At 38.7% G+C, this 22096-nt stretch overlaps 2 protein-coding genes across 2 annotated transcripts in view; both read left to right on the plus strand.

Moving 5' to 3' along the window:
- LOC108771797 (broad-complex core protein) overlaps nucleotides 1-3580 on the plus strand; it is a 47525-nt gene extending 43945 nt beyond the window's left edge. Inside the window, exon 7 of the mRNA XM_018537160.1 lies at nucleotides 3185-3580. Coding sequence (XP_018392662.1) covers nucleotides 3185-3435 — 251 coding nt within the window. The 3' untranslated portion in view covers nucleotides 3436-3580. The remainder of the gene's footprint in view (nucleotides 1-3184) is intronic.
- Nucleotides 3581-16891: 13311 nt separating this feature from the next.
- Nucleotides 16892-21946, plus strand: LOC108771798 (broad-complex core protein isoforms 1/2/3/4/5). The gene is made up of 2 exons (XM_018537161.1): nucleotides 16892-16957; nucleotides 20420-21946. The coding sequence occupies exon 2, from the start codon at nucleotides 20434-20436 to the stop codon at nucleotides 20776-20778; it is 345 nt and encodes a 114-aa protein (XP_018392663.1). The 5' UTR covers nucleotides 16892-16957; nucleotides 20420-20433; the 3' UTR covers nucleotides 20779-21946.
- Nucleotides 21947-22096: the final 150 nt, after the last annotated feature.

Below are 22096 nucleotides of genomic sequence, written 5' to 3' on the forward strand. Positions count from 1 at the left end.
TTTTTTTTTTTTTTTTTTGTTTATCGTCCTACGTGGCGATATAAAGAAAGGTGCGGTACAAAAACGGGATAATAAATATTATTTAATATATCTAATTTATTTGTAATATATACGCTTTCCACATTCCTTTAGTAGACAAGGTAATTATAGTTGAATAAAACCTTTTGAATAAGCTCTTTTTCTTCCATCCTCCTTTTTAATTTTCCCTCTTTCCTGATATAGTCCTCTCCTCTGTACCCCCCCCGTTCACGACAGAGTTTCTTCGCTGTGATTTAGCAGTAAGATTTCGCATTTTCAGGGATTTCAGATACATATTTACATCACGACACACACGCGTTACCAATTCTATCAATTTATTTAGCGCCACTGGCAGATATTGATAAGTCTTCCGCGATATTCACACGGAAAATTAATATTTCAATATTTTTACAACTTTAATTTTGAATTTCTATAATTTATTGAATTGGAAATGAAATATAAATGTGTGTTGTAGAAGCTTTTCATTGATTTTTGCAGAATTGTGTTTGCGTCCATCACATTTGAATAGAATTTACATATTAAAAATTAATTTTACCTTAGGACGATTTACTTGAATCGATATGTAGCGTAAAAGCAAATTAATATTAATCTCTTAAAGTGCAAATAGGAGCAACATTCGTAAATTATAAGTATTGTTATTCGACATAGTTTTTCAGATTGTTTTGATGCTTTACTTCGTGCATGCACATGTATTAGCATTTACACAGTGTTTCTGTATTTTTATTAATTACAATTTTGAAAAAGCGATGTGTTCTTATTATTTTAAATTGATCGCGTTTAAAAAAAAAAGAAACATTAAAAAAAAACGTTGAGAAAAAAAATTGTCGGAGCTGTTCGTAAGCAAACAAGACGTGCATTAAAAAAGATTGTAATCGCTATAAATAAAAAAAAAACGGTGCATTTATCGACACGAAAAATACATGCGCGCGTGCGCACGTATATAAGTGTGTTAATGTACTTTTGCTTATTTGTTACATTTTAGGGAGAGACACGTTTATTACTGAAGATGTCGTCCTTTCTCTCGTCTATAAACGAAAATAGAATATATTTTTATCTCCGATGTCATTATATATTTTCTATTTGATGTGTGTAGTAGTTGTTATCGCCATTAACATTTTTCTCTATCGGCAAGTTTTCATATTATTGTTGCTGCTGCTATTGTCACTCCTGCTACTACTGCCTCTACTATTACACTTTCTACTGTGACCGTTACTATTATTTTATATATATGATATATATATATATATATATTAGTTACCGTTACCATCATCGCCTCTGTTGACATCACAGATATTACTCCTTTTCCATCGAAAGTCAGTTAATATGCCGGAGGAAAGTGTGGCACGTTTACTTTTACAGCTCGGAGAAAGGTATGTGCGGATATTTCGTTGCTTGTTAAGCTCGCTTGGAATATCTTTTTCTCACATCATTTCCGTTTCACTCGGTATTTTATCATAAATGTTTATAAATTACGATAAGTACGCATTAAAGTATAATTTATCTCCTCATCAATCACGTCTGGATGTCCTCTTGATTAGTTCTAAGCGCAGTACTCGATCACAATTTATCGGATACAATAGAATGATATGGACTGTGAGCCGTTCACAATTATACCTTTATTTCATTTCGCGATGACAGGAAAATGGTTACATTAACGACCGCGTTGGGTTTCCAAATTTCGGATTTTTGTCGAATTATCACGAAGAACGATCGGAATCTTCGTAGCACTTGATATTGCTTTTCGTATAACTTAGAAAAACCACCTAACGCAGCCATAAGTAAAGAAATAGAAAACAGGCGATTGCAAAGTAACTCACGTAATAATTAAAGAACGCAACGAAGATCTTTCTTTCTCTTTCTTTCTCTCCTTCTGTCATTTTCTTTACGGTACCGAGAATCCGCGAAAAAATCGCACTGTCGTTCCTCCGGCGGTCTACGATCATCGCGCTTATTATGCATGACCAATGACAAACCAGAGCTCCGAGCCACATTTATATCTCTCTGCGATTAAGATGCAGCAGAAACGAAGTACTCGAGCGACGTACGTGGCTCGCAGGGACATTTCAACAGGCTGTCAGTAAGAGATATCGACGGATATTCAGTAGCAATTTCCTTTGATACCACTGCCAATCTGCTCTCTCTCTCGATCGATCCTCGATTTAATCCCCCTCAACCGTTTTTTTTTTTTTTTTTTCTTAAACTCATCTTAAACCTTCTTTTCCCTCAATCAACCGACTTACCTATAATTTGACTGTCAGCGAGACACCTCACGTTTGACACCCTTAACACCTTGGCATATCACCCTATCTCTAGCCCTAATCATGCAAAAATACTTAGCAGCGTATCGTAACTAATCTTGTCCAGTGATATTAATAGCAGTCGTATCTTTGTTCTTGTTTGTTCCCGGTCCCGCTCGCTCGGCTATACGTTTGGCTCTGGTTCGTCATTGTTCTGTGTGTACCTACCCGCTACCTTCACGAACACGGACTTGCGCTGGGGGTCCATCCACACACGTGGCTCTCCGTGTGCCTCCTACACCACAAATATTGGTTCGTAATGGAAATATTTCTTTTTAATTGGGTGTCGATGCATATGTAACGGACTATGGTACTTGATTTCATTTTCTCTCTCTTTCTTTTTCTTTCTCATTTTATTTTTCTTTTTAAACTCTTTTTGCATACTTCACTTTCTTTCTCTCTCTCTCTCATGCTCGTTTTCATATCTGCATTTATATGTCACTATCTCTATTTTATATCTATGTTACTACATCTATACTTGTATGCATCTATCTTTATTTTATCGTTTCTTCACGCACATTTTATATATCTATTGTTTATCATATAATTTATCGACTTGTGTGTATCGCCTACACTTTTTTTCTATCTGCTATATTTATCAACTCACACATGTAACTCTTTTCCTTGTCTCGCTTTGCTTGCTTATTTCTTTATAAAAACGCTCAACCGTATCGCCGCGCGCTCTCTCTCTCTCTCTCTCTCTTCCTTTCTGTCTCTTTCATGTTTGCATTCTTGTGTCTTCGACGGCATTTTCATCCAAACGGAAAAAATATCTCTTACGATCTAAATCTTAAAAAAAAAAAAAAAATCGATATGTGTCTATCTATGTACGATCGCACGGATCTCAGGTCCGCCCTCGGCGATTCTCGCGATGCGACTGTCGCATCCGTTACACGGTAGCCTGCTACCACCAGGAATTTGCTACACGTGCGACGTATGCGGCAAGACTCTTTCCACGAAGCTCACTCTAAAGCGGCATAAAGAGCAGCAGCACTTTCAACCCCTGAACAGCGCGGTCTGCGCATTGTGCCACAAGGTGTTCAGGACGCTCAACAGCCTGAACAACCACAAGAGCATCTACCATCGTAGGCAGAAATAGAAGTGATTGTGCACGCGCGTATCTTACGTGCCAAGAGACATCACGAAACGAGCTTAATAGACGCTAAAATAAAAATAGTTCCACGTCGTTCATGCGACGGTCGTGTGAACGACCAGGTTGTTGACAGCGTGGCTATCCTGAGAGAATCGCGTCGTTCAATTCTTGCTATTTTAGCAAAAAGAAAGGAAACGAAAAGAACGACGTCGAATGTTGAGGACTAGTGATTTTAGCCTGTTGCTCGATTCATCGATCCACAATAATAGCCGCGCGTATTTAACGCTGTATACAGCCGTCTGATTTCATTTATAGTTGATCAAAATATATGTGATTTTTTTTGAGAGATTTTATGTTGTTATCGCCCATGGTTTCAAATTTCGCTATATTTTTTCTGCTTACAATTATTAGAATGTTGGAACCAGAGGAAAGTTGCGGTACACAATCATCAAAAATAATTCATATAGGAATTTGCCAATCCAGGTTCTAAGGCCACGCGAGAATAAAGTCGATGCGAGATGAAAATCAGACGGACACTTTCAGCGATAAATACACGGTGAAAATTGATACGGACCTTTGACCGGTAACGGATTGCCGACGTTTTTTTTTTTTTTTATGAGATTTGAAACGCAATTGTTACGTTATTATCACCTGTCGATTGTACATCGGTCATAATGGGTTTGACATTTGGGACCATGGTGTGGGATCTATGAATTCTTTTAGCCACTCGATCATTCGAGGAAGATGCGATTATCGGAAACAACTCGGTCATTCTTCGAGAGACAATAGAAATTGCGTCGAATGTCGCCATTGTGTTCACGATGTTTGTGCGTGTGTCCTTAAAAATCTTCCACGTGTGTCTCAGCCGCTCGGCGACAATTTTTGTAAAAAGTAGGGAACATCGGTTCGCGCGCGCGAGAAATCAGTGCTTCCAGATGCGAATGCCGTGGTAAAAATATCGTTATCATGCGCGATCTTGGAATCGACAGAGTACTCTGATCGCGCCATTATTTTATATATATACATGTATATATTCCCATTTTATTTCGTAATTGGATATTATGACGAGGAGACGGTGATATTATGACGTTGATGTCGCGCTCCCGAACTTTCAAGGAAGTTTTTAGGATCTAATTAGTTGACAAAGTTGTGATGAAAAAGAATGAGACTGAACGGGAGTGCAATCGAGATAATTGAAATTAGGGTTGATTTCCCGAGTTGATTCTAATCGATGCGTTTATCCTCGAGACGTGTGTTGTTAGCAAATCATTTATTCGCACCTATCGCACGTAATTCACGGAAGCGATTACTTAGATTTTGCACGTAAGATTCGCACACATGCATACACGTAGCTGCACACGCACACACACACACACACGCACACACACACACGCACACACTGGCGTTATGGTTTACGGGACCCAGTGCCAATGGATTAAAGTAGAGAAAAGTAATCTTAATTTTATATAATTACTTGTACTTATTTTTCTAGTGTACGCGCTTTTCGTAAGTTTTTCCTTTTGTTTCTTTCGTTAAATTTTTCTGTTAATATTAATACTGTAAGAATATAAATGATCACACGACAGAGATCGAATACATGCGAATGTCGATTTTATTATTGTTCAGGAGATTGACATTGGTGTATATAATCTCGTTGAGGGTATAATTTCCGACGCTACACAGATACAGCGTGATCACCATGATTTCTTTCGCGAATAAAATACGAAACTCGTTCTGTGACACAGAGATTTGAACTTACCGTGATTATATATAGCTACTTCAGTCTCGGAATCGTTAGTGTGGAATTTAATTGTAAACGCACTTTGGCTAAAGCTTCGACATTGTTTCGCGATACTACGGGAACGAGGTGAACCGTTGTTCGAAACCGTGTCAAGAGCGCTTATTGGCTATGAAACACGAATTAATTTAAGCTTTATTAGTTAGATCGATATATAAAACGCGAGAATGGGATATATATTATTCGAGAAAGGCTTTTTGTGTCCAAGACACGATCGTCCAATTAAGTATAGGTAGAAGCGTCCAAAAATAAATTTCAATAAGACTGGAAGCGAGCCCCAGGATAGGCACAGCATATTCGAGAGTTTAATCGTTTCGATATTAAATATTGCCCGATTTACATGGTTCCGATGCTTTGAAGAGAAATGATTTTCGAAAACGTGAAGAGGGTACTCGAGTTAGCCTAGGTCTGCGAGAAATATTCTTATATTGTCATTTTTCGTCGTCGCTTGAATCGGGAAAAGTGAGATGCAATGGTTAATATATATATTATATATACATACACACACATATATACACATATATTTTATCCTAATATATTCATTCCATATTAAATGCTTTAGCGGGCTATTCTATATAGACTTACATTCGTTTTTACGATACCTAACGAATTTTACATAAAGTACCTTACTTTGTTATTTCTATTAATTATTATTATTATTATTATTATTATTACTCATATCGTATACCGCAATTATTATTATTACTTTATCGGTTATTAGTATTGCTGTTAACATTGTTATTTATATTATTATTGGTATTATTACTATTATTTTTGCTCTTATTGTACCGTTGTGTTACAGCTGTTTCCGTTTCACGGCATACTCGGTGGAAGCTTCGCTTTATAATATATTCCATGGACACAGATTACTCCATTTTTGTGTATTCCGGCGTATCAGAATATCTCATTTTACACGTCCCTTCTCGTCTATTTCGCGTTTTACGGCGCTTCGGAGTGTCCTTCATTGACCAAGTCTCTCGAACAGTCTCTCTCGATTAAGTAGTGTTTTTCTTTCGCGGCTTTTTAATGGTAATGTAACTCCGTCAGTTCGAGAGTAAATGGACGAGAAGAATGGACGCGTGCTAAAATAATACAAAGGTCCCAAAAGATATCGCGGAGATTTGCGAAATTCGGACGTCTTTTGGACGTTTGTGTGTGTCATGTCCGGACCCGATAGATCCATCACTCGCATTCTAAGTGACTCACAAATAGGCAGCCGTATACATTACTCGTCACCACATAAAACCGTGAACGCTATATTTTAGTAGAACCTCAACGATTCACGCTTGATGAAAGAAAAAGCCCGTACGATGACTGGGACATGACCGTTTTCACGCGAACGTCTATCGCGGTAGACATCGCTAAGTAGGCCAGAGCTGACGAATGCACGGCCTATATAAAGCACGATGCTGTCGTGTGTGTGGCTCGGTTAGATAACGAGAGATAATTTTCTATTTTTCTTGAGGACGGAGTCGCGCTGTGGAGTGCGAACGCAAGTTGAGACACGATGAGAGATGTCGAGAGCACAATTGCGAGCGAATGTGAGTCCACCATATAATGCCTGCGTACGAGACTAGGATGATACGATCACGCGATTATACATCGATTACGTTGAGAGTCACTTTGGCGAAATTGTGTGCGACAAGGTCCTCTACTGCATTGGAATACGGAGTGTTTCGCGACGGTCGTTGAAATGGGTCGAGTTGCATTTAAGGCAAGACTTACTTGAACCGGTGTAAAACGAACTTACAACAGCCAGGCGTGTTAATCACACGCCAGTGTTATATTTCCGTTAATGAAATAGTTTACCTGATATATACATTCGGAGTACAAGTCGAGATAGGGCTGAAAATCGATAAGGTACGTCGAATCGCAGTTTGGCGGCAGTGTAACTGCGAAGTGTATCGGACGCATGAGACCCGCGCGGGAGATATCAGCGAAGCTGTAATAAATTCAGATCGCGACTGGAGCGAGACTGCATTAAGGTTGAATCATCGCGATCACGATAGGATCGAAGGGTCTGTGTGACAGCGCGAATCGAGATGCGACTCGTAAGCGACAACCTCGAGCGGCAAAGTTCAATTCGCGTGATCAAGTCGAAGGTAGGCCTTCATAACACCAGTAATTTGGTCGCGAGAGTTGCGTTCAGCAAGGAAGAAAGCAGTTTTGCAGCTATTGTAAAATTCTTTAATACGATTGGAGTCTTGTCCTTCTAGTTCCTCACTAGATCTAAATGTATAAACCAATCGAAGAACGTATACAGCAATTGTGTAAAACTGTTTTCTCTCTCTCTTTATTATAAATGCAGTCACAGTTTTCTCTATCGCCACGCGATTTGCGTTACCCGCAGACCTTTCGATTTCTCTGGCTGATCGTATAACGAATTGTAACTCGACAATGGATCGACCGGAAAGCAATGCGCGGCGCGTGAAAACGGATATACGCGTCCGTATACATATATATATATTTTTTTTTCTGGAAGTACACAAATTTCAATATACGCGTGAATTCGACTCGGGTGACGAACTGATGTTCGCGCGTGCATGAACTCGCATATCGGTGTGTTCACACTTCGGCTCGTGTATAGGCAATCTCTGACGCAGGTGTACATGCACGTTGAATGCATTTATATACATAGATAGGCTATGATAATTTATGTTAAACTATGTTTTATGGAATACATCTCGTTGCGTCGCACGTATTTTCCGCCTCTCGCATTATAATCCGGATTAATAAATATGTATCTTTCAAAACGCATTCAGAGCGAACGTATTTTGGAATCGATTAGTCAATTGTTACATAGTAAATATGTATAATGTATATGCACACAGGTGGTATTGACTTGTCGATTAAACTTTTCCGCGAGTCGGATAAAAAAGGGGGAGGAAACGAAAATGATCAATTATACGTTTCTTGGATTAATTGTATGTTGATCGTTCGTATTAACGGCGGATGGATCGCGCGCGGTTCGAAAGAAGATTAGATTTTTTTATACTGGGGGGGGGGGGGGGGGGGACGTGTACATATATCGCGCGAACTTTTAAAGGCGTCTATGTCTTACAGCCGGTACATTTCGACGGGCATGTGCGAAATTACGTGCGACGCGGAATGCATTAGCGCAGATAATTTAAATAAGGAGAGAGGAGATTGCGCTGAGAGGTAAGAACAGAAGCAAAAAGAATGTTAAATCGAGGGAAACGGAGAGAGTGGGATGAGGAAGAAGAACGAAGCTTTAAATTACGAGAATAACGAACACAATTTTATAGTGGTCAGGACAAGGAAGGACTGATATATTGATAATATTTAAATTAGTAGAGTTATTTGAAGAAACGAATTTGTGAGACTATACTGTAAAAAAATGGCCAAATATAATTACGAATATATATCTATATATAAATATATATAATATTTATATGTGTGTGCGGTGCGTGCGTGCGTGTGTGTGTGTGTATGTGTGTGTATGTCCGTGCATTACTTCGCGCGTACAAATGTACGATACATACGTACACATGTATGTGCGCGCACACACATGTACATATATCTGTCTCCGATCAGCGGTCGGTGCGATATTATGCGAATAATAAATTATTAATGAAATTAATGTAAATTTGACTGAATATTTAACTACAATTTATACATATATTAATAGAGATTTATTTGAGCGTCTTCTTTGTTTATTGTTCGTTTAATTCTTCGCTTTTGTATTATATTCCTGTAACACGCGATATCGTGCAGCCAACAGATTATCACCGGTTTATACGTTATATCGAAGACTCGTTAGTTTGGTATGGCAACAGCCGGGTTGGGACGTCATTCTTCATTATCGCGTTCGGTTGCGCGTCGCTTTCAAATAAAGTGTGTAGACGGGGATGTAAAATATACATATGTATATATATATATATTAAAACTCGTGAGGATGCACCGTAAAGACCTTCGACAGTATTGGGCATCGTCAAAGGTCTCACGGTTTGCAAAAGAATGTTGTGCAATTGATAAAAATATTACAATCGAAAATATCAATGATTTATGAAAAAAAAATACTAAGCATTAGAGATAACGTAAGCTTAATTGATCTTCCATACTAGACACTCAATATATTATAAACTCGTAACGGACGTTTTTTTTTTTACGTACATATATCTATACGCGGAAAGAATGCTTTTGTCGAAGTATAGCTAAAAAAGTTCAGCCAGATACAAAATCTGAAAATAATTTTGCGGGCCATTGAAATAATTACGTAGAAATCTCAAGCGAAATGTGCGAGCAAAAAGTTTTGATATTCTAGTAACTAGTTCGAGCGTTCTATATAATTATTTCGATGGTGCAAAATTATTTTCAGATCTAACTAAATTTTTAGATACTTCAGCAAAACCGTTCCTCCCGTTATATTTACTGGTAAAAAAAAAAAAAAGAAAATAATCATTCGGCGAGTCTTTCTTTGCGTAGTAGAATTATTTTACGAAAATGCTCGTGATACTTGAAAGTTTCTAGTTTTTACAGCTAACACTTTGTTAGCTTTTTTACGGTAAGATGGCTTTTGTTCGGTCCGCTTGAAAGCGACGCGCGACGAAGCGTGAGATGTCGAGGCCTCTCGTGGCGCGTTGAGACGGGCAAGAAGCACACTCTTTCTATTCTGATGTGATTAGGCGCGCTGCTGAAAACGTCCGATCTGAGGAACTGCCAGGCTTCCGAGCGCGAGAAAGACTGAAAATGTTTGTTGATTCGCACGTGTCGCGGCGGGCCGCGCAGCTTCACGAGATTCCTTTTATCGCATTGGAAATGTAGGGAGACGCGCAAGTCGCATATAACCGACTGACCTGATTCGCCCGAGAGAAAGAGAGAGAGAGAGAGAAAGAAAGAATCACGACGTGTTCCATTATATATATATATATTTACTGCATATATATATATACCTATATATATATATATATATATATGTAGTTTATTTCGCTGCTATCTGCGACACGATTGGATCGACGACTGATTTGGACTGATCCGTTTCTCATATCGCGATTTTTTTTTTTTTTTTAATTAATTAGGCGACGTGTGCTAATATGTATCTATATATATGTATACATTGGACTGATGCGTGAAAATTGTTTGACTGATGTTACCAAATCGTTGCTTAAAAGTACCTAAATGTTAAGTTAAAGAATTTATAAATTTATGAGAGAGAACGCGCGTGCAAACATTATACGTTAGGAAAGGAGGATCGGCAGAGATCATCATATGCTGCAGATTCGAATTAAGTTTAAACGAAAGAGACGCTTTTTTTTTACGTTTTCTCCTTCCTTTTCATATTTTTATTTTTCTTTTCGCCGAAGGAGGGACGCGCCCACGCGCCGGTAGATATAACAATCGGTATAATGTTAAGATCGACTGTGTAGTACAACAATTGACGCTCGTGAAAATGGGCTCGCTAGCTCTCATTTTTCGACGCACATACCCAGTTTTTTTTCTTCGCTTTTTTCTCTCTTTTTCCATGATTTCTTTTCATCTTGATGAGTATGCGCAGAGATCACGTGGTTGTTCGTCGAAGCACATATGATTTACTTCCTTATGAAACCTTTATAGGTTTCTCCATAGAACTCCGTTATTTCCATAGAGCTAAATGATAAGCGCGATAGGACACCATATCGAAAGCAGCTGTTCAGATGGAAAAGAAAAAAAAACACAAAAAAAAAAGGAAAAAAAAATAGAAAAACGAGGATTTTTTCGCATGACAGCTTTCTAATGATATAGTAAGTCTTTAATTTTCCGTTAATTGCGTTTACGATAGGATATTATACATTACGATATCTTACATGGATACCGGACAAATAGCTTTCCTGATTAATATTCGTACGCAACCGCTCTGGCTAACGCAGAAAAGCGATGCAGATAGAGAATGTTACATGAGAGAATATAAACTCTCCGAGTATAAAGCCTTATGACAATGTCAAAGCGCAAAGCACTTGTGTAATCAACATATCGGTTTACCCCGAAGAACTTTGGAAAAGTCTCCACTATCTTGGAAAGATGATTCCGTTTTGGTACAAAACGTTTCGCGAACTCACGTCGCATTTGCGTGTAAGGCAACGTTTTCACTCACACACACACACACACATACATACAAGAAAAAGATCGATATAATATAATAAATCAAATATAATATCAAGAGCGATGTAACACAACGTTTATATTACTCGCAGATGCGAATTGGGTGTTGAACGAAAACCTGTGCGTTATATATCGTGATAATTCTGTTACGTTATTTTTCACAATGTCTTGGTTTTTATAATATATATTTATTAACTATATACAATCCACATGTCATCGTGACCGTCGTCATTGCCGCTGTCACTATTATTACCGTTATTATCATTATTGCTATTATATAACGCGAGTATATTATTTTATCATTATTTTTTATTATATCACCTGCACACACACACACACACACACACACACATCAACCGTCGTCATAGCTATTATTAATATTATTTTCATCAGCATTATCATTTGACTTCATAATCGTTCTTATTATCGCTATCGCTACCCCTATTGCTACGCGATCACTATTATTGTTATTATTATCAATTCCCGTATTCTCGTTGTCACCAACGAGTTATCGTAACTATAGTTTCATTATTGAGTTTCGCGTGCTGTCATTACCGCTATACCGTTATCACTATGATCACTATTATTGCTGCCGCTCTGCTGCCACTGCTATACTGTTATTACTATTTTGGATCACAGTACAGTTACTACAAACACTCATTATTACGATTACGATTGATTATTACTACAATTATTATTATTGCCACGCATTATTATTATTATTTTTAAGCAATATCAAATGCATTTTAATATATTTTCATTTTTATATGCAATAAGAAATGTACTATATATTTGGTTTAATAACTCGTTTGTGTTGTCACTTGTTTTTCTAGTCCACCTATCACATCCTCAACGAAAAGAAAAGTAGATTAGAGAAGAGTTTATATTATGCTTATTGTTTATGTTAAACGAGACGCCACTTTCACCGAAATTGTGAATATAGGAGAGTTATGTCGTCGAACGTTAATACCGAGAAAATGATTCCTTTTTTTCTTTCAGCGGGAAGGTAAGTGACACAAATGCGATTTGGCGTTTCTATTCTCCGAGCGTTTGGTTAACGTATGTTTTTACAAGCATTATTAAGCAACTACGATGTCCCGCAGGTATTGCAGCGTTCGAATTTTTGAATTTTTCATTTCGAACGCTGTGGTACTTCTCGCAAGTGACTGGAATCCAGCTGATATCGACGTTAAACACGATTCTTCAACATCTGAAACATGATTCTTCAAAACCGCAATCGAACACAGTCGATTTCCGTGTGTCAATGGAGAATCGATGTTTTACCCTGTAATCCTGTCGTATTCGGTAAACCTTGCATTCGCGGTGACACGATAAAAAACTGGAACACAAAATAAATATGTGACAAGATATGAGAAATAAAGTACACAAATGTACTATAATGCTATATAAAGCAATTAACAATATTATAATTGCCATTAAAAAGCATTGAGAACTCATTCGCGCGGTATTGCGATTGAATTAATGATCAGAAATGACGTGTGTCGAGCATAAATGATTACTTTTAATGTTTTTAATATAATATAAATTGTACATACCTATATATTTTTTATTCAACACTAAAAGTAGAACAGGACCGCTTATATGAATACACTACGCAAAAAAATTAAGGGACCACTTTTGAATCTTGCAAATTTCGTCAATTTTGAGAAACTAATATCTTGGTTTCCAGGAATCGCAGACCATTCTTTCTTAGCGCGTTTTAAAGGGTAAAGCTTCTACTTTAAAATGGCCCGAGTGAAATGTTTCGTCCCATTAAACTGTTTTTTTTTTTTTTCCGTGAAAACCGAAAGCAGAGAGTGTTAGTCTTGAAAGTGTCATGATATTGCAGCCTTTCACGGGCAAAGCAACGACGAGACGAAAAATGTCACCACATCAGTTTTGAAGCCGAGAACATTCCTTTTAAAGTGAGATAATGTAAATTGTTCCAGCCCGCCTATATAGGAACTGAGTTATCAGGTTCCAAAGTAGACCCTATTTTTTGCAAGATTTTGTTTAAATACCGCAGAGAGGGTTTGGAGTCATTAAATACCACGGGAGTGACGATGATATGCAAACTCCGAGCGAGCAACCTCCTCGTGATGCACATCGGATAACGCGAATGCCGGTAGTATTTAACTAAATCTTGCAAAAAATAGGATCTACTTTGGAACCTGATAACTCAGCTCCTAGGCAAGTTAGAACAATTTTCATTATCTCATTTTAAAGGAAATGTTTTCGGCTTCACAAAACTGATGTGGTGACGTTTTTCGCCTCGTCGTTGCTTTGCCCGTGAAACGTTGCAATATCATCTTCAAGGCTCTAACACTCTCTGCTTGGTTTTCACGGAAAAAAAAAACAATTTAATGGAACGAAAAATTTCAGTTAAGCTATTTTAAAGTAGAGGCTTTACTCTTTAAAACGCGCTAAAGAACAATGTTCTGCGATTCCTGAAAGCCGAGATATTAGTCTCTCAAATCGACAAAATTTGCAGATTTTAAAGTGCTCCCCTAATGTTTTAGTAGGTTTTATTAACTAAATAAGAAACGCCAAATACAGTTAAATTTAGATGTTGGAGAGATTAATACATCATCTATACGTATTTAAACATCTCGTTATGTGACCACGCGCCGATTACTTTTGTGAACTTGCAATACAATTAAACTGAAATAATGATAATCCTCACAAATTGAATTAGATCTTCGATTTGGTATTACTAGCACCTTAATTTTTCTATTCCTCATATCTTACTCTTTATTTTTTGTGTGTTTTGGCTTCATAAGACGCACGTTGATAATCAGGACATATTCTTGAACCTACATCTATATCGCATATAAAGGACGCGCTGCCGTGAGGAGTACGAAGTAAGAACGATTCGTATCATCGATCAGAAAGCACCCGACACTGATTTCCGGTTTGAAGCTGTCTCTCGAATGAAATATCTTTTCCCCACCATGAGTATCTTCGGAGAAAGAGAGAGAGAGAGAGAATGTGTGTGTGTGTGTGTGTGTGTGAGGGGGAAAGAGAGTGTGAGGGGAGAGAGAGAGAGAGAAAGAGAGAGAGAGAGAGAGAGAAAGGGGGAAAGAGAGTGTGAGGGGAGAGAGAGAGAGAGAGAGAGAGAAAGAGAGAGAGAGGAAACCTTTGTATAAGCGGAAAGTTTTTGTCGCGTGTCGAGTGCAAGGACGGTGAGTAGTTGGAAGGAGGAAGTGCATATCGCGGAAAATCGGAAAAACGAGGAGCCAAAACCGGAGACTACCCTACCGAGATTACCTCGTTCACGCGATCGTATAACGAATACGAGGGGGATCGATTTCGTAAAAAGTCGCCACGAAGCTCGCTAAAGTCACGCATATTTCAATTACGTTTACGTTTATGTTCCACGTTTATTTGTTTATAGTTGATTTCGAGTTGCATGCTTTAAATGTCATCCAGAATGCTCAGTGTACCTGTACTCTCTCGTCGTCTCGTTTCTCATGTCTGTTAGACTTCGTGTACACACACATCTGAGATCCGTCGAACAATGTAACATGCATATTCATAACGCGAGTCGGCAAATACGACTTGTGTATTACGCATTCCACTTCTCCATTGGAAGACAAATACAAATTTGCGGTTTCATATATAGGCATTCCCGTTCCGTCCAATAAATGATTCCTCTTTCATCTCTTGTCTCTCATCCTTATATCTTCCCCTTACAAATTTTTATTGTAGTCATTTATTTTGCCAAGTGATGTTATTTAAGATATTTTAAAGTGAAATTACATTTTCAGCAAAACGATACATTGCTAGGATCTTGAATGATTAATAACGAAAATTATTCTAAGGTAATTATGGATTAAATTATAATAAAAACAAAAAAACATGAAATATTAAAAATAATACCAGGTAACGCATGTAAGACAACGTAGATTAACTACATATTATAGTTTCATATAACAATGCAATAAAATCTATTATGGCATTAAAATGCGATAAATTCTCGTTCGTCGAATATTTGATGAATGATCGTCTGGAGTCATTTTGAGCACATATATCGAGAATATGTGTAGCGCACATGAAATATGAACATCCATGACCGCAATAACGCAACTCTCTCGAGCCACCAGAGCGCAACGATTTGTACAATATCGCGCGTTAACGACAATAGAGTCGAATTCCTCGTATGAAAGAGAAATTAAACGCACAAGTTCTATAAAAAAAAAAAAAAAATTAAATAAAATAAAATAACGCCATTAAAGCCTTCTTTTCCCCGCAATTTCCTCTCGTGAACGCACACATTCATACGTGGTATACACGTGTCCGAGACATTTCGGCGTGCATCCATCCCCCGAGTGTGATCCAGCGTGTACTTGCGTGTGCGTATGTCAGCTGTTTTATGCATGTGCGTGCGCCTCTTGTCCCGTTCTCTCTTTTCGCATTAGCAGCGACCGGAGTTCCGAAGAAGGCCGGGGAGAGAGGAAAGTCGCCTATTAAACAAAGTTCTTACTTCGCTCCCCACGAAGAGAAACAGTACGTCGATTCCTCCACATCTCTTCGGGTTTCTCCCTCCCCCCTTTTTTTTTGTTTTCAAGAACGTGCCGTAACGCGCGTAATTGCTTCTCTAAAGGACGCGAGTCTCGGGTTTTTAATGGATTGATTAATGCGCGAAGCGTGAGATCTACAGTAGGGGAAAAAAAAATGGAAGAGGAAGAAGACGACGAAGAGGCGAGGCAGATCGTAGCAGCAAGAAAAGTGTTGATTTCCCTCATAGTTACGTGTGTTGATCGTCGGATTTGCGAAATTAATCTATTAGACATTTCTCTCCAATAATCTTTACGGCTGTAAGTTGAAAATGAATCCGCGCGCGTACGCATCGTTCATTCGAATTCTTTACGAGCGCGATGTAAGAGGATTAAGATTCACCGCGAGGATGTTTGCAATGATTTATCGCACGAGAAAAAAGATTGAGTAAAATTTTTTTTTGCTAGAAAAATATTAACGACATACAATTATTTAAGCGTGAGATACTCACGATAATTTCACATCAATTTAATAAGAATCTACTTGTTACAAAATATCGATCGCAACAACACCGTTCTACGATTTCTCAAGATACGAGCTTTAAATAGATTATTAGCGCCTACCGTTTTCGAGCCGACACGGAAGAGCACCGTACGATCGACGCGATCGAGATCACGTAAGCACAATCGAGAGAATACAAGCACTAAAGTAAAAGGAGCATTCGAGCGAGATTCGCGTGTTCGCGGCCGTTCTTTTTTTTTTCTTTTTTTTTTCTCTCTCTCTTGACGATCGTGGTATAGGGTTTAAGTGTGTTGTGGGGGTGTGCAGCTGCATGAGAGGTGCGTTGTTGTGTTTCAGTGCTCACCTCTATGACGGGGCTGACCTTGAACTCTCTGAACACCCAGTCAGCGAAGAAGTTGTTCACCTGCCAACTGTGCGGCAAGGTACTATGCAGCAAAGCATCCCTGAAACGCCACGTTGCCGACAAACACGCCGAACGACAGGAGGAGTACAGATGCGTCATCTGCGAGCGGGTATACTGCTCGCGTAATTCCCTGATGACCCATATATATACCTATCATAAGAGCAGGCCCGGCGACATTGACATTAAGTTCTTTTGAAGGTTTAGATAAGGTAGGGACCACGCTAAAACACACTTATGGCGCACAGCATATTTCGAGGATCTTTAACATGGTTTTTCAAAACTCACCCCTATACGACTTAACAAACACAAGACACGTTTCCTTCTCTCTCTCTCTCTCTCTCTCTCTCTCTCTCTCTCTCTCTCTCTCTCTCTCTCTCACTCTCTCTCTCTCTCTCTCCCTCCTCTTGCTCTTTTATCCTTTCTCTCTCTCTTTTTTTTATTCTCTTCTTGTATACATATTCGCAAATACATACCGAAGCTCGCACGCTTGTTTCCCGGATCGCGCCTCCTTGAGAGATTCATTTTGCATTTTCAATTTTTTTTTTTCGCGCGCTGCCGAAATTCGCGCATTGCCGAACGATGCAAGATCGGCTTCCGTCCAACTCGGTCGGGTGACCCGCCACGGAAAGCTTGCGTTTCCTTTTCCTCCTTCTGCGTTCCGCAGCCGGCACTCCCGCGAATGGTGCATGCCACGGCGAGAAACCGGTCTCGACTTGCACACGGGGGCCTTCTTTCTCTTCTTATTCGTCTTACGGTCCGAGTCTCGCGCACCACATCGTGTCCGCATCCCGGCTCGCGTAACTGCTTTCTTTCCTTTTATCCCGTCGTCCTTCGCGCCCCTTCAGTACCGTACGCGCCGTTGATCGAGTTCTTCCGGTATTCACCGGTCCGTTATACCTGCTGTCAGTGACTCGAATCCCACGATGCATCAGTAAAGCAGCATGCCGCCTAGCTACATCCACGCACAGCAAATACAAGGGTTTTTTTTTCTTTTTTTTTTTTTCAAAAACTCTACCAAAGAGGCAGAAGAAATCTAGAAAGTTGAGCGAGAGACGTTTCGAACTCTTTCGATGCTTCATCATTTCTTTTTGAACTTTTCACTATCTTTGGGGTCATTAAAGTTATTTATATAACAAAAAGATTTCGCATTTTAACCGTGACCTTATATATTGTACGTAATAAACCGAGTGATATTGTTTTTATATTGCCCTCTCGTAAATATTGCTACTATCATTGCTGTTATAATTATCATAGGGTAAAACAATCTATCACATAACGTTACAGTTGGAGTGTTAAAGACATAAAAATTCTCTTATCTCTCTGTAGATAACTTTGATATTTATCTGTAACATTATAAAGGGAATTGATATCATCAAAGTCATTACACGATACTGAAAACGTTGAAAATTGTCTTTTAGTATTTTGCATATTATTAATAATTCCGTTAAATCTTGTTATTTTCTTGGAATAACATGATAGTTAGCTTTCTGATGCTAGGAGAGTCATATATGAACAGACAGATGGACACGGTAAATTTAGAAACTTTTTTTGGGTACTAACATATTAAAAACGATTTATCAATTTCGATAAGAAGACTTAAATTGATCTATGACTTTTTTAATTCTTTTCTGTTTATATGTGATATTCGCCATACTTTTCTGTTTCGTATCTCCTCACGATCTCTTCTCTTTCAAACTATCGACTTACTCATTCATCTATTCGGTTCGTTGCTTGCTTGTTTGCATGTCCACCTGATTGTCCGCTTGCTGTCTGCTTGCTTGTAGCTTTGGCTACGTGTTTGTCTTGATTCGTATTTCTTGATTATTTTTCGATGTTTTTACTGTTGAATCTTTGCGTCTTATCGGAAGAATATTACCGATACAGCGATACGGTGGGAAAGATGTGAAAAGCAATCGGCAATTTGACGCAACTGCCACGATTGGCAAAAATTGCACGTTTCGCGAGAACGTTTAAAATTTAATTGTAATTGTACATCTTTCAACGGCATAAGGCAAAAAATATGAATGTAACCTTGAAGTTTATTTAATATTTGTATGTTTTTTGGTATTTCATTTTACGTTCATTGGATGATTTTTTTTTCTGATTATTAGCATTTTATTTTTGCTTTTCCGTCGTCATCTTTTATGGATTCGGAAACCGATACGAAATCACCCCTTTTTAGACGAACATCGAGTATATTGTAAGCATTATTGTAAGGTTTCTTAACGCAGAATAAATTTATTAAATTAAACGCCACGTAAATATTTTACTTGTGCGATCGCGAAATCTCGAGACTGCTCGCGTTTTAATCTTTGACCACATGTCTCTGGAGATTTATAATAGATCCGATTAATAAGAGAACTAACGATTAAAGCAGCGTGTGCTCAATTTTTAGCACGTGCATAATATGTCGTATACTCATAATTTTTATCAGCGAATTGGTTCTAATACGCTAAAGCATACTAATCGCTAGCTCGATGCACGCGGTATATAATGCACAGACACAGAGCCTTTTTCTTTGTTCCTTCTCTCATTTCTTCTTCCTCGATCGGAATCTTTTGGCGTCTCGTGTCCCATTAGACACTCGATAAAACTCATAAGAGTAGAAAAGGAATGGTTACTATCTAACAAATTTATCCTTCTAATTTATTTATACGGAGCTTTGCAATTTGCACACAACTCCGCATTATTCTGAATTCTTCTCTTTTCAAATGCAATAAAACTGTAATGAGTCAGAGTTGGTGATTCCAAGTACATTTTTTTAATACTAATTTACATAATGTACATACATGTATGATTTCTGCGCTATATTATTGTCCAATGGACATTTTTCATTATTTACATGTACTATAAAAAAATGTGTATATTTATAAAATTAAGCGCGATATATAAATTAGAAGAATCGAAGAAGTGAAGGTTATTTAATCAAAGCGAATCTTGGTGTCTAATAATATTTTTGCATGAATTTACAATTATACGAACTGCGCGCACCGATTATTTCAGTTTCGAAACACAGTTCTAAACATTTCAAAATTATCAAATAATCGGCGTACAGTTCGCATAAATTGGAAATTGTAAAATTCACGGAAAAATATAATATTATTGAGCAGCATGATTCGAATGTAAGGCCTTCGCTTCTTCGCTCATTTGTTATTTACATATAGATTGATTTTCTACTAATTATCAATGTAAATTAGTTGTGGTGATGGTGATTTAAACGAGATTGATCAACTTTTCCAAACTTTTAGAGCTGTTTCCAATTCGTTCAAAAACAATTTATTGTTATTATTATTATTATTATTATTGCTTTCAAGATAAATCTAGCTTAGCCTTCGTGAGACATGGAAATACTAGCTCTGAGCGATCTAACAATCGATGCATTTGATCGATGTGTCATCACTATGATGGTCGATCCTATAACATCTATAAGCCATTAGAATTTCGACGACGTCGATCTCTCACGTGCTGTATACGCGAGAGAAAAAGTGCATCTTATATACGTCGACGTTCTTAGCGAAATGTAAAGCTCTCTATTTCTCGTGTCCACAGCATCAGATGAGAAATCAACTCTCGTTAAAATTATACCGGTTTCGACGTATGTGTCGAATCCTCCCGGACGGTGGATAACTCCTGCCAAAGAACAGTTTTATACAGATCTGAATGCGTTTCAGGTACGGGCAACGGGATGCATCCGGCACCGACGACGCCTCCCACTGTCATGTACCGAATGCCACCACCCACGGCGGGTGGCATAAACGAGCCTCAGGAATGCCCGTACTGCCGTCGCACGTTTTCGTGCTACTACTCCCTCAAACGCCACTTCCAGGACAAACACGAGCAATCGGATACGCTATACGTCTGCGAGTTCTGCAACCGTACGTACCGTACGAAGAACTCGCTGACGACGCACAAGAGTCTGCAGCACCGCGGTACCAGCGGCGTGCTGAGGCGGCTCCTAAAGGCCACAGCCATGAAGAATGTTTTCGGTAGCATGCAACACCAGATGCAGATGCAGCAACAACCGCAATGAAAACGTCGGAAAAACCAAAGTCTCCCTATGCTGGATCGTCCGCGTCGTCGTCGTCGTCGTCGTCGTCGTTGTTGCCGCCGTCGCCGCCGCTATCATCCTGCTGCTAACGTCGTCGTTCTTCGCGCGAATCGCTCGATTGATTGATTGACGTTATCAGGCATCACGTAATTCTAGAACCAAGGCCAGATTATCGAGAGGATACGAAAGTTACTACTTTGCGTACCCCAGGACACTCCCGTACTCAATTTAAGCTGCACTCTCAAGTCGGTTAGCTCGAACCACGTTTTATCAATCGCACCTCATTCTTAGGTCGCGACTTACATACAAAAATCGGTTAGCACAGATCATTTCTAAACAATTTTTCTAAATAACAGAGTGGATTATCGTAGTTATTTAACGGTGAGAGATTATCGATGCAATTTGTATTACGAGCTATAGTTGGATCGGAGTGAATTAGCAGCAACCTGGATTAACGAGATCTTGTTTCTCCCATCTACGCGCTGTATTTAGGTTTGTAATCCGCGGAAGAAGAGACTGCAAATCGCTAAATCGAGATTAGTAAACCCAGGAGCAATTTAGCTCTTGTTAAATTGCAACGAAGCCCTCGTAATTTCAACGATTAATTTACTCTTATTTACTCACATTCACGTAATGTCTGTTCGTGATCAGTTATCGTAAGACGTTAAACGAGAAAAGGATTAAAGAGAAGGGTGGAAAGCGGAGAGTGTTACATGAAAGCCCGAATCGCGGATAAGTCAGATAGAAATTTCGGCATTTTCTCCCAGTTTTCCCTCTCACTTTTCCATCCGACGAAAACAGGCGCGATTCTTCTTCTTAGTTTAGACTCGCCAACGTAGCGTGGTAATTTTTTTTTTTCGTCAAGACTGCAATAAATCCAAAGAAGGACAAATTTGACTGAGAAGTTTTGTAATTCGACTGAAACATAATGGAAGGGGAGGAGACTCCAAGGTTAGTTTAGTGCGCGAAGCAAACACACATTCCATTGTCAGCGATCAGGATGCTGATGACGCCGAATCAGTCAAACAGTCGACTGTCCGGCGAAATTTCAAGTGAAGAATCTATGTGTGGGATGCGTTTTCGAGGACGACATTATCCCGCCGCGAGCTTTTTTTTTAAGTTAACGTTTTCCAAAAAAAAAAAAAAAAAACGAACACTTAAGCGGAACGATTAGGGAGAGGTGTAGTTAAAACGAGAGGTTTGGGATGGATGGAAACAGTCTTCCGAAAATCATTTCCGAAATCGAATTTATGTTTACGGATGGAATTCTTCTGTATCGGCGCTCTCGAGACGCACGCTT

The sequence above is a fragment of the Cyphomyrmex costatus genome, unplaced genomic scaffold (assembly GCF_001594065.2).
Source record: "Cyphomyrmex costatus isolate MS0001 unplaced genomic scaffold, Ccosl1.0 scaffold165, whole genome shotgun sequence".
NCBI classification, from domain to species: Eukaryota; Metazoa; Arthropoda; class Insecta; order Hymenoptera; family Formicidae; genus Cyphomyrmex; species Cyphomyrmex costatus.